The sequence below is a fragment of the Alexandromys fortis genome, unplaced genomic scaffold (assembly GCF_014885135.2).
Source record: "Alexandromys fortis isolate MF-2015 unplaced genomic scaffold, M_Fortis_MF-2015_v1.1 scaffold_68, whole genome shotgun sequence".
Taxonomy (NCBI): Eukaryota; Metazoa; Chordata; class Mammalia; order Rodentia; family Cricetidae; genus Alexandromys; species Alexandromys fortis.
In genome coordinates, this window is record NW_026067948.1 from 1,471,184 (window position 1) to 1,484,193 (window position 13,010).

The 13,010-nt window shown below is 40.9% G+C and overlaps 1 protein-coding gene across 4 annotated transcripts; it reads right to left on the reverse strand.

Annotated features, from left to right (window-relative positions):
• Nucleotides 1–1,635: 1,635 nt before the first annotated feature.
• Zranb2 (zinc finger RANBP2-type containing 2) lies at nucleotides 1,636–12,949 on the reverse strand. 4 transcript variants are annotated; one of them, XM_050149458.1, is made up of 10 exons: nucleotides 12,632–12,949; nucleotides 10,841–11,002; nucleotides 9,889–9,971; nucleotides 9,349–9,425; nucleotides 8,782–8,916; nucleotides 7,855–8,024; nucleotides 6,520–6,606; nucleotides 4,716–4,874; nucleotides 3,702–3,776; nucleotides 1,636–3,249 (listed from the first exon to the last, which is right to left on the reverse strand). In XM_050149458.1, exons 1-9 carry the CDS (start codon nucleotides 12,685–12,687, stop codon nucleotides 3,743–3,745), a joined length of 963 nt encoding a protein of 320 aa, XP_050005415.1. In that variant the 5' UTR covers nucleotides 12,688–12,949; the 3' UTR covers nucleotides 1,636–3,249; nucleotides 3,702–3,742. The 4 variants fall into 4 exon arrangements, with proteins under 4 accessions (XP_050005415.1, XP_050005412.1, XP_050005414.1 ...); XM_050149455.1 differs by lacking the exon at nucleotides 3,702–3,776; XM_050149457.1 differs by having other exon boundaries at nucleotides 1,636–3,776.
• Nucleotides 12,950–13,010: the final 61 nt, after the last annotated feature.

Genomic DNA, 13,010 nt, shown 5'->3' on the forward strand with positions numbered 1-13,010 from the left:
GAGATGAGTACATGGAAAAAGTCTGAATAACACCTCCAACAAGAGGTACATTTTGCCATTTCTTTACTGGTTAAGTACACTTATTTAAGAATGCTAAGGGAAAGGATCAAAATGCCCTAACTAAATGCCGAGGTTAACATTCCCAGGGAATGTAGGCTTCATGGACCAGAAGGGAATGCCTTCCCTGTGGTGTTCTTTTAAACCTAAAGCCCTAGTTCATAGGGAGAAAAACAAGCCTAACCCAGTGGGAGTAGGAAATAGTTATATGTGGTGGTTTGAATAAAAATGGCCCCCACAGATTTGCAGGGAATGGAATTATTGGAACCATGGCCTTGTTGGAATTGTCATCAGCACGGGCTTTGAGATTTCAGCCACTAAAGTCAGGCCTAGTGTCTGTTACCTGAGGATTCATTCATTTGTAGAACACTTGGCTTCTTCTCCAGCACCATATCTGCCCCCACACTGCCATGCTCCCTAACACGATGACAATGGATTAAACCTCTTAATTATAAGATAGCCCCAACTAAATGTTTTCCTTTTTAAGAGTTGTAGTCATGGTAATTCTTCACAGAAATCCCTCAAACTGTCATCAATGACAAACTACCAGCTAGAGAATAAGAAGGCAATATAATTTCACTTGTGAAGCTGAGGCAGGAGCACATGGAGTCTGTCTGGCCACATAGCAACTGTCTTCAAAAAACAAAGCCAGGATTTCATGTTAGCCCAGGGTGCACTGGCTCATTTTTCTTGTCAACTTGATATAATACAGTGTCACCTGGTAAGAGGTCACCTCAGTTTGAAGAACTGCCAGATCTGTATTGCCTATGGTCATGTCTATGAGAGACAACTTTAGTTGATGACTGATGTGAAGGGCCCAGACCACTAGGGATGGCACTATCTCTGAGCAAGCAGACCTAGGGTATATAAGAAAGCTAGCTGAGCACAGGGCCAGTGAGTAGACCGATAGCAAGCAATTCTGCCTTTGGGTTACTGCCCTCCCTCCTAAGTTGCTTTTGTTCAGAATGTTTTATCACTGCAACTGAGATTAAACTAAAATTGGGAGCCATTTTTCTTCAGCAAGCTAGTTGTTGGTAGGCTGAACCATGCTCATGCAGCAGTGACTGGGCTGTGGGTTATTTTTAAGAGAAGGCATGAACTTCCAGGTCAATAAAACCATGATGGCATTCTTATTTTAAAACATTTAACACCTGGGTCAAAAAAAAAAAAAAAAAAAACAAAACCCAACAAAATCTAGGAAGCAGAGGCCTCCTTATCCTCTACCAGACTCTGCAATAGTGGTCCTGAGCACCAGGCAACCAGGAGAAACAAACTGGCAGTAAGCACCCAATCATCTTCCCACCTGTGAATAGATGGCCTTGTGCTGACAGCTTGTTCTGAATTACACTGTTGAATGGTAATTCTAGGACACTGATATTCTCTAACTGACCCCAGAAAGTGAAATCTGCAGTGTCCTGGTAGTAAGCAAACACAGATGCAGATTCTGAGTAACATCCCTAAGCTGTTACCATGTTTGTTATGTCTGAAAGCAAGGATGATAAAGTGATCAGAAAAAAGCATAAACAATTAACACAAGAAAAACCACTATGATCTTAGAAGTGAACATTCAACCAGAGCTTAAAATTTTCTAGTTTATTTCTAATAACCAACACTTGATGCTTGACTCACAGATTTTATTTACATTTGTCTACAGTGTCATTTCCTTATGAAATGAACTAGTACAGCTCAATTAAACCAAATCAAATCATAATCATCTGAACTGTTTGTAAACTTCTATTAGCTAAATTTATAATCTTGTATTTGCCTAGTACAGCCCAAGTGTTAAATACAGAAAGCACAAGAACAAACGAAGGCTAACACGTTGGATCTAGAAGATCTGGGCAACTGAGAAAGTCGACTTTTGAGAAGTCTGAGGCACAATCACAAGAGAGTAAGAGCTCGTGTGCAACCTACAGTAAATGCAGCAAGGAAAATAAGACAACACAGGAAAGCTTGTAAAAATATTACGAAAATATTTCTACATACGATATTCTGTTTTTATCTTTAGATCAATTGAGGTGAAAAACACTCACTTTAAAATAAAAACATTTTGTTTGATCTGTCTCTGAACATCCTAGAATGCTTTACTTATTTAAACTGCAGCAGACAATACTAAGAAGGGAGAAACAGGAACCACAGTTCCTCTAACAAGGAGCTCCAACACAACTGCTGGTCCCTTGTATACTTACCTTGTTTTGCTGCGGGAGAGACTGTTAGGAGAAACCTTTCAACTTTTAAACCAGAGAACAAAATGGATCTCAAGTGACTAGATTTTAATTTTAGAAATAAAACTCTGAAAGCATTTTAAGCCATATGTTTTTTCAGGTGAGAAAAAAAAAAGACTTTCCTTAAATGATGCAGAAATAAGGATTCTGTTACTTAGATATCTACAGTGTTGGAAAAAAAAAATCAGACATCTCAAGGCAAATCATTTAAATTCGCGTCTCTGTCAGCCTGTCACTGAGAAATAGGCTTCAAAAGCTTTCTTCAATTTGCTCATTAACTATGATTTGGCCTTTTTTAAACCTTTATCAATCAAGCACAATGTTTGTTAACTAGATTTTAAAAACACCTATCCTCTCGCGTTAGAAGTGGCGCAGAGCTGCTGAGACAGGGATTCTAAGGCACCCTCAGTAGAGAGAACGCAAAGTTCCCGGTTGTCAGCTTTGTGATGTCGTTAATTTCTGGTAAGAAATTACTAGCACAAGTAAACATAACCAGGTTGACCACTCCTCCCATATGAACATGAATTGGTTATTCCAACAAGTTTATTAGCCTTGCCCACGTGTCTGGAGTCCAGGCAAGCCCAGACAACCCTGTCTCAGTCAATAGGACATTTAGAAATGAAATGGACAAAGAAACCAAGGACTCAGTTACAGCTGTCTTTAAACGAAGCGAATGGTTGTAATAATGAATAGAGAGCATTTGTCTGGGGAACAGTATGGCTTAAAATGCAATTTACTTCAATTTCACAAATAAACACAGTTGTACTGTTTTGAAAAGCAATAAAGGCATGCACCTCTACTAGCAAATGTAGTAGCACTTCTGACCAAATGAGACATCAACTTCCTAAAAAATATGCTTCATGCACTGTATTCAATGTTTTTAAAGATGTAAATTTTAATACATTATTTCTTTTTTGAACTTGACCGGGAACCAGAATGGGTTGATCCAGAAGACGACCTGTGGTGCCTGTAAGACACAAGAGAGCAGCACAATCTGTAAACAGCACTGAGCCGAGCAAACACCAGAAAAGAGCAGAGCAAACACTAGGTATCTCGATGCTGGCAGGAGTAATTAAACCTAGGACGGCTGATATACACTTTTGGAAGTGAGCCCAGAATCGATGTGATTTTAACTCAAACTCCCTACAAGTTAAGAATAAACACTCATTTCAAATATAGCCACCTCTCAATTATTCCAGGAACGAAGGGGAAGCCCTGAAAAAAGCCTGCAATCATACACATGTACAAGAAAGGCGTATAATAAAATCACACCAGGTCTCTATGCACACAGCAGGTTTCTGGTGTATGAGAAGGTACACTCAAAGCAGTGAGGTTTTGGAAGTCTAGATCACATAAGGTGACTGTAGAGTTAGCTAAGTGCTAGAGTCATGCAGCCAATATGAGTAAGTCAGTATCAACCTGGGCAAAGTGGTGGTGGTCCGCAGGGGCTGGCCCTGGGCTCAGGGTTGTTTAATGTTTTCACCAATCACCTGGCTTATGGAATAGAGAACATGTGAATTAAGTTTAGATGACAACAATGGGGGTTTATATGTGGCTAAGATAAAAATTTGCAGAAGTGGTAAGAAGGCATCAGAATGAATTTCACTTAAGTACACAGTAATTTTCTTATAAAGAAACAATGTACAGAAAGAAGACTGGGCATAATCTTGAAGTCCGGGTACCAAGGATATCTAACTCTTTGAGAGCAGGAATAACATGATCCCTACCCACTGACCCTGGCCGTCACCAGACTCTATTGATCATTCTTTTCTTTCACAAGCTGAGAAGATATGGAAAATTTGCTAAGATTACAAATGCAGCTACAAATCATAAGATATTGAGAACAAGAGAAAATTAGTGAAACCGAGTAATCAACTCTGTTGCAGGCTGACTACGCTCATGACAAGTGCATTGTAGGTACAGGCACCCAGTGAAAGTCCTTTTCAAGAGAAAAAATAGATCTGGACGGCAAGAAGAAAGAGGTGCTAACTACAAGGAGTAATTTCCAAGGGCATAAGAGTCACTTGCTATGGAAACACACTTATTTGTATTTAAATGAGGATAGATTCCAATGATCTTGCAAGTTAATCCTGATTAGGTCCCCTAGAATCCCTACCATTTTGAGTATTTAATTTAAAAAACAAACACATAAGTTATTTCAACACACAGCTTTTGGATTTCAACACAAAAATAACCGAGAGTTGGCTATAATAATATATACATGGAAATAAAAATTCAAACAATAAAATGCTCAGTGAACAGTCTGTCCCATAAGTTTTTCTAAAGTTATTAACAAGCTAAACAAAGTAATTTGATTTCTGAAGTTTAAAGATGAAAAATATAAAGAACAAAGGAGAAAGAAACCTAACCCTAGAAAGTCCATCTACTCAATACATGTAAGAACACCCATTCTTATGCTACAGAAACCCAAACCTTTCGGGTGACCGTGATCTCGTTCGTCTTTTTTTGCGAACGGCGGGTGAAGAAGGTCTAGAGCGACTCCTCTTCCTGTCTCTCTCAGGAGATGATGAAGAACTCGAGTAAGATCTTTTTCTTGGGGAGGAAGAGCCCCTGTGGGACCTGGAGCTGGATCTTCATTGATTGAGAGACAAAGCAGACGTTTCATTAAGGGCAGAAGTGCAGACTGTCCAGTTCCCAAAAGCAAACAGGACTGTGACTATGAGAGCTTTGTAAGAAGGAATACTTACTGCTTACTCAGCAGAAGACTTCTGGGTCAACCTTCAACATGTTCTATTTATGCACAACCATTTTATCTTTAAAAAAATTCTAAATATTTACCCCTTGTAATTAAAAAGCAGCTTACGGAATTATGACAGAATAATTTTATAATTGCTTATAGCTTTACAACTTAAAATATATAATTAGTGAAATCAAGACATAAGTTCAATTCTGTGACTTCATGGTCAGAAATTAGATCCTTCCATTTTGGGAAAATCCACACTATATAAAATCTACTGAGGACAATGAACTTAACTTCTTACAGGTAAGGTGCAGCAGAGAACCCAGGGACACAGCCCAGAAAGACAGAACACTATGTTGTAAGTAGTCAAAGAAAATGGCAGCTTTAAAACTTGGTTTGTGCTTAGATCTGTGCCATGAAACATGAAGTTGTGACATTCACGTTTTAGGTGGAAGTAGATGTAAAAATTTTAAATGCAAATCTATGTTCATTTACATACTGTGGTTGAAGGAATTTAGCTCAAACTTCCCAAAAAATTCACCTTTGGGCTTAAAACAAAATGAGAAAGCCCAAAAGGAGAATTCTTTGGAAAGTTGTAAGCAATTACAATGTTTGGGAAGGATATGGAGGGACCCACCGAGACTCAAGGGTCTGAAGGAAGCCCCGACATGTCAAGACACATAGGAAAGCACCTTTGCTCTACTGCACTGGCTCAGTGAGGGCACGCACCACTCTCCTCCTCAGTGGGACTCAACGGTAGTTGCCCTCAAACGCTAGAATGGACTCAAGTAAGTGAACCTTTCTCCAGAAGAGCTGTTAGGAAACTTCAATGTCAATTCCCACAAGTGGGATTTTAGAGGCTTTCGTGTTAATGCTGCGTGCCTGCAGTAGACAACAATACAGTGACTTAACATAAAGGCAGCATATTTTGATGAAGTACAGAAAATGTTTTCAAGAAAGCAAAAAACTAGCGTTTCAATTGCTTCTTTACCAATCATTTCCCTTTGATATCTGAATAAACACAACTGAAATGTTTACAGCACGGCTTCTATCACATATGAGCTAACATCCTATTTGACTTAAGTTTTAAGAGGGATGATTGTTACACAGATAACTTACAACAGTCTTTAAAGTCAGGGAGACACTCAGTAGAAACCGAGATAAAAATGGCAAAGCTGTTTCTGTAAACAGCTGCCTGTAAAAAATCTATTCTAAAAACTGCATACCGGACTGGTCTTCCTTTTTTGTTTTGGCAATAATGCATCATTTGTATGTCAAATTAAATAACGACTGCAAACACAATCTTACACTAGCTACCTGGTGGAGTAACTTGGCCTCACCTCCCCACATTACACATCTTGGCTATGGATGTCCTTGCACACACTATGAGGTGAGACTGAGCCCAGGCAAGGGCACCAGCTTTCTAGTGCTAAAATACAACTGCAAATAGAAGCCGTGATGAGGGAAAGCAGCAGAGCCTTCGGGAGCCTTAAGTACTTTCCTCTCTGCCTTACAGAGAGGGGCTACCTCATTCACCTTGATTTCGAACCACGGGATCTGGAATGTTCTCTGGAACCGGAGTGAGACCTTGACTGCGAGCTGGAAGAGCTTCTTGAACGGGACCTGGAACAACATGGAAGCATTTTTTTCCCTAGGACCACATTTTTGAGCTCTGTGATATGAACACTGAAAAAAAGACATATTAAAAGTGCATTTTTTCACATAAAAGATATCTATGCAAGATATTTTTCCAAGCAAAATACTCAAAACAAGGTTTCTTATATTAAAGATTAAGCTTAAAACAAAACAAAACAAAACACAGTGCGACTTTCTGCACCAGATTAAATCTAAGGCTCCTAGACTGTAAGCAAATAGCAGCACGGGCTCACAATGCCACAGTTCACAATGGAGTTCTCCAGTGCTCAGAGGCCGGAAACACTACTGCTGCAGCACACCTCTGACGGCTACTCTTCACCTGTTTGTCTTAGAGAATTAAAGATAACAAACCTAGCAGTGCTCTACAGTAATTACATTACTGGCAAGAGCGAAGCCCAGGAAATATAAGATTTATACTCTGAAAACCACAAGTGACATCTCTGACACCATCTTTAGTTTGTCCCCACAAATGGGAACTGTCACACTTTTATTTCAAAATTATTCTGTTTTAAGGAAAGGGAAGGATTTGAGTTGAGCCTAGGGCCCCATACATGCTAGATAAAGCTGTATCACTGATGTATACTCCCCAGCCTTCAAAATTACTCAAATAATATCGTTAGGCTGTATAGTACTAATTTAAGTAGTTGGTAACACATTTTATTCTTACATATGTTTAAAAATAATTAGCCATTAATTCTGAACTGTATAATACACCATTTTTTTTATTACTAAATACATATTTACAACAACCTAACAGCCTGCTTTAATTTCTGGTTACTTGAGAAGCATTAAGTACCCAATGGCTAGATTTCTTCCTTTATTCAGAAGAATACCAAAATAAATTATCAGAAATTTTGCAAGTGTCATTAATGGCCAGATATCTCCAACTAAACCTCTAACATACTGAAACAAATATCCACTTGATAATGTCTGAAAATATGCTATCTACTTAAGTATATATCACTTACACAGTGCTTTTGAACTTAAGTTATTCTAGTCAAAGCCAAGAGGGTGACACAGAACAAGCAACTTCTAAGATTTGAAATTTCTGAAAATACAGGACAGTATCTGTAGGGTACAAAGATAAAGTCTAGCTAAGGTGACTTGACTGAAATATTTAAAATAAAAGGCGTATTTAAGTAAAATAAGGTTTATAAGTAGAAAGTTAGATACTGACATTTTGACTGGTGTTACCCTTGGCCTGCACCCGTTTACCTGGACCTGGACCTTGAACTTGAGGGGGAGGATGAGCGTGATGAAGATCTCGAGTGAGATGATCGAGACTTTGAGCGACTCCGCCTACTGGCTTTCTTTTTGTTACTGTCTTCTTCTTCACTGGCATCAAGATTATATTTTGAGAGATCAGCATCATCTTCATCCTCATCCTAATAAAATTTTAATTCTATTTAGATATTTACATATGGATGATACCCACCAAAATAGACGAATCTCCATTATACAGGACATTATCAGATGGATCTGTTACCAAATGCTTCAATGTAAACTTGTTTTCCATCTGAGGGTTCACCCACTAAACTCATTTGATAGAACCGACTTGAGAACTGGGCAGACAGTCTAGGCAAGATCCTAGAAGCTACCCCACTGGCTCTTAGAACATTTAACAAACTGTCAGCAATTTTTAATTTTGGCTTGAGTTCTTGGTCCACCACTACCAGCCTTAGTCTGGAACACCATTTTCTCATCTCTCTGCTACAATAACAATTTGCTTGGTTCTGTGCCACTAACACTTCAAGGTGCTAATCACATTGAAAAATAGGCACCCACTCTTCCATCAGCTTGGCTTAGAAGACTAAAAGATTTAATATAATAAAGAGATAAACACGTACCATTTGTTTCTTAAAACACACACACACAAACAAACCCCTTACATTCTAAGGTCTTAAGATAGCTGGACCATAAACTCATACTATGGCTCACTCCTTAACTCTTTACCTCAACCCCCCCCCCCCCCCCCCCAGGTCTTAAGATAGCTGGACCATAAACTCATACTATGGCTCACTCCTTAACTCTTTACCTCAACCCCCCCCCCCCCCAACAAGATAGTGCTGCAATGGTCCAGGTGTCACCTGAGCTTCAGAACAGTTCCAGTAAGATAAAGGGGAATGAGGGCAGGGTCGTTACCTCATCCAGCTTATACTTAGACAGATCTTCATCCTCATCCTCTTCTTCTCCCTCTGATTCTTTATCTTCGACTTCCTTTAATATAGATGCAGGACCAACTGCCTTCCCCCTGTATTTTTTCTTTTTACGTCCAAACTAGAGAAAAACAAAAAAATATTTCTTTAGGCTGAAACACAGGAAAATCATTTTATTTTCTAACACTATTTGTGTCCATGTGGAAAGACAGACGTTGAAACTTGAGCCTTTAAGTCCCTGACTTGCAGGTAGAGATGGAGGATCCCTTACTGGCCAGCCAAACCAGCCAACAGTTAAGTTCTAGGCTCAATGAGAGAACCTGTCTCCAAAAACAAGGTAAAGATACCAAGAGGAAGATGTCCAGTATCAACCTACAGCTTCTACAGATGCACAAATAAGGGCACATACACGGCTACTAAAAGGCACTCGTGCAAGAGCACATGTGCGCACACATACACAAACACAACTCTTCTGAATTCCAGGTTATTCTATCTATTTTTTATCATTTCTCTAACATAAAATGTAGTTTGTATACAGCTATTGAGAGCTTACCTCATCATACTCCCCATCGGATTCTTCTCTTTCTATATATTCAACATTTTCTCTTTCATTAAAACCACCTCCATATCCTTTAAAAAGAGGGCATAAACTGCTGTAACAACTCAAATAACAAAATTTGTATGCTCATACTATTAGATGAAAATCTAATCAATGGTAGAACTTGCAGAAGGAAAAGCTGCCTCTGGAAGTTAAGAGGTGGAACCCCAGGAAAGAAGAAAAAACCAGTGAATGTTATGTAGTAAGTGTCTTACATATTAAGAATTAAAAACAAACAAGCAAGCAAAGTGAGGAAAGAAAAGCTGGAAGGACTTGAATAAACCAAGTGTGGTGGTTCATGCTGGTAATAGGTAGCACACAGGAGGGTGAGGCCAAAGCTATTCCTGGTTATACACTAAGTCTGAGCCCAGCTAAGGCTACATAAACAGAACACAACAAAGCAAAGAGAAGACAGATTCCTTTTTCTCCCCTGTGCTCTCTTGAGAAGGTAGTAACTTCCTTTAGAAATTGCAATTAGAACGTGGCTCTATTTACCTGTTCTTTCTTCTAGCTTAGCATACTTTGGAGTATTACACATGTTACACTCCGATCTTCTGGCCCAATTCACATTACTGCAACTACAATTGTAAAAAATAAAATAAAATCAGAAGGCTCCCAAACATTGAAGAAATATTAAAAGAAATAACCAGTACCAAGCAATGTTCATAAGAAGTAATGAAAATTAAACAAAATACAACTTTGTTCTAGAGAACATGGATTCCCAGAACAGCCTGAAGTATGTAGGCAGAGAACAAAACCTATTCAATATAAATAATAGTTCGAGAAGTGACATAACTAGAGATTCGGCTACCTAGGGGAAAAACACTACTTTAATTAAAGATCCCATTATTTATCATCTCTGAATCCACCTTTCAAATATGGCTACCTTCTTATTCCCCTCTAAGGACCCCTTTGGAGTACACTAAATCCTCTGACTTACATTTGTTGCTCAACAATTTACTTGTATAGATTCAAGGTCTATCTATAGGACCAGCGCTTTATCTAAGATGCTTTTCTGGTCTGGTGCTTTTTCATATATGAAGGATTTATGTATATTCTATAAAATGTGGAGACTGGAAAAAAATCAATATAAAATGAAATCTAAATTTGAAAGACAAAAATATTAAGAAACTTGAGGCAATTTTTATGCATCTCAAGTGACTTTCATTTATAAAGAGGCAATTATCACTAACAGGAAGTAGACTACTTGGTGCTGTCAATGTCCCCATCCCTTTGGGTATCAGCTCATAAACACTTCACCACAGCAACAATTGGTAATACCCCTCAAAGATAAACATTTCCTTGTCACTATACTTAGGATGAAGACCAATAAAGTTGTGGCTGAAAAGGATACACTGTCTTGCCATGGAATTAGTAAGAGTTCACCGTATTAACGAGTGGTGATGGAAGTATCTTTACTGTGGTAACGGCAATCTGAAGCACATACGTTTTGCATTGCCAGTCATTTGCACTAAACAAGCCCCGGCTCTTCTCTGCCAGTGTCTTTCCTATTTCTGTGCCCCCAGCTTTCATCATCTTGGCCTCAGTTGTTTTCTCTCGACCACATCTGTTACAGCTTGTTCTCCTAGCGAAGTTCACATTTCCGCACCTGCAGATAAAATGAGAAGCACGTAAAGAAGTGATTCCTAAATATTAAAACTGTCTTACTACACCCTAGAACACAGAACAAGCTTACCCCATCATCTTCATCAGCATCGTTTGAGAGAAACAAGGACTGGATAAAAATCTCAACCTTGTATTTTCAACGACAGTAACCACTTCGGGATTGAAACCTTTCAACTCTAGACTAGCACGTGTCATTAGCTACACTAAACTCCCCTGTCCCAAAGTGCCACCTGACTCTTCCTCAACAACTAAGGTACCAGAGATGGAAAAAGAACACCGAATCAACTCTCAGTTAAAGCTGTGATGAACTTTAGAAGCACAATCCTAGGGACGGACCCACCAGGAAACAACAGGGGTTCCGGAGAACTGATGAAATGTCCTTTCAGAGGTAGGATGTGGGATGATAAAAAAAAAAAAAAAAAAAAAAAAACAGGCTATGTTAACTAAAAGTATACACTAAACAGTTAAGAAATTTAAGTAGTATAGTGTTTATCAAACCTAAAACATATCGGAAACCAAATCAAACCACGACCAATGAAGTCAAACCTTATATTAAACACTAAAGGTTTTATATTTTATACACTTACATGACCTTACTGATTACCAATTAATGCATGTTAGATACTCCAAATAGCATTTAATGTTTAAATTATGAAAAACAAGGGACTACCCGATTTAAAAAAAATGAATGTCAATGGAAGTGTAACACTAAACTGAACGGCACCATCCAACTTTTAGGTTGCTCTTCTGTTAAAAGATCCAAGTAACCCTGAAAATATGTTCTGAAAAAAAATGTTTCCCTGACTTATATATTCAGTAGAACTAACATTTTGTTTCTGTCAATGAGTTTAGGTGCACAGAACTACGAACGAAGTGTCCTCCCGAAATATCTGGGCTGGGTTTTCAGTAAGAACACAGAGAGCACATTTTCTACAAGTCACGCAAGGCACCAAGTCAGAAGCTGGTGTCCTGATCTCTGAATGGTTCCAAAGTGTCACGCCGTTCCCTGCAATGTCCAAGAGGACCTCGGTTCTACTCTGCTAGACGGTTATCAATCAGGTGAATGTGAGCGTCGTCATTTCCTTGCTCTCCACTCACACTACCTATGTTATTTCGGTGTTTAACTGTAAGCGAGCGGAGGGGCTTCAAGTTAGACGCTCGGTAGCGGAGAGAACTGGCAGGGCACCCGGGCTTCCTCCAGCTTTGGCTCTGGTTAAGAGCACGAGCTGGTACATCCCGGAAGATTTCCACCGCCACCAGCCGAGCACTCCGGCTTCACAGCCACGTACGCGCCCGGGCCTCTGCCTCCGGGAAGGAGGGTGCGGGGGAAAAAAAAAAAAAAGCCAAAGTCACTGGAAAGGCTCGGCAGGCCCGAGAGCAGCCCCGGCGGCTCCCGGGCGGGGACGGAGGTCGCAGCGCAGCGGCCAAGCTCGGAGGAGGGCGACCGAGCACAGAGCGCCGAGCTCCGGGCGGGGGTCACGTGCGGCCCGCCCGCGACCCGCTCAAGGCCGGCGGCGACCGTCCCGCCGTCCCCCACCCCCACCAAGGCCGTAAGCCCCGCCGCCGCCCCACAAGGGCCGTCCCCGGCCCCACGCCGCCCCGCCGCGCTCACTTCTTGTCCGGGCAGATCCAGTCCCCGTCACTGACTCGGAAATTCTTGGTCGACATCTTGGACGCCAGCAGCACAGCCGCCCGCAGCGACGTCCCCGACCGGAGCCGCGGGGCCTCGCGCCGGGCTGCCCGCGCGCCGCCGGACCCGCCCTCCGCTGTTGGGAGGGGGGACGGGGTCAGACGACGAAGGCCACCCGGGCCGCGAGCTTGCCGCCGCCGTGAAGAAACAACGCCCAAGACCCCGCCGCTCGGCCCGAGGCTCTGCCCCGAGGAGGCCTCGCCGCGTTCCGGATCAGGCGCTGAGGAGACAGTCCGACCTGGTGGCCATCGCGGCGTCGCGGGCGCGGCGGAGTGTCCCGTAGACTTAAAAGGACCCCGGA

What these genes read in the sequence shown, in the direction of transcription:
- Zranb2 (XM_050149455.1), bottom strand. Translation starts at nt 12,687, where the DNA reads ATGTCGACCAAGAATTTCCGAGTCAGTGACGGGGACTGGATCTGCCCG. An exon ending in AATGACTGGCAATGCAAAAC is followed by an intron (nt 9,972 to 10,840) that starts GTATGTGCTTCA and finishes TTACAATTGTAG; the next exon opens with TTGCAGTAATGTGAATTGGG. An exon ending in AGATCACGGTCACCCGAAAG is followed by an intron (nt 3,250 to 4,715) that starts GTTTGGGTTTCT and finishes TGTGTCTTACAG; the next exon opens with GCACCACAGGTCGTCTTCTG.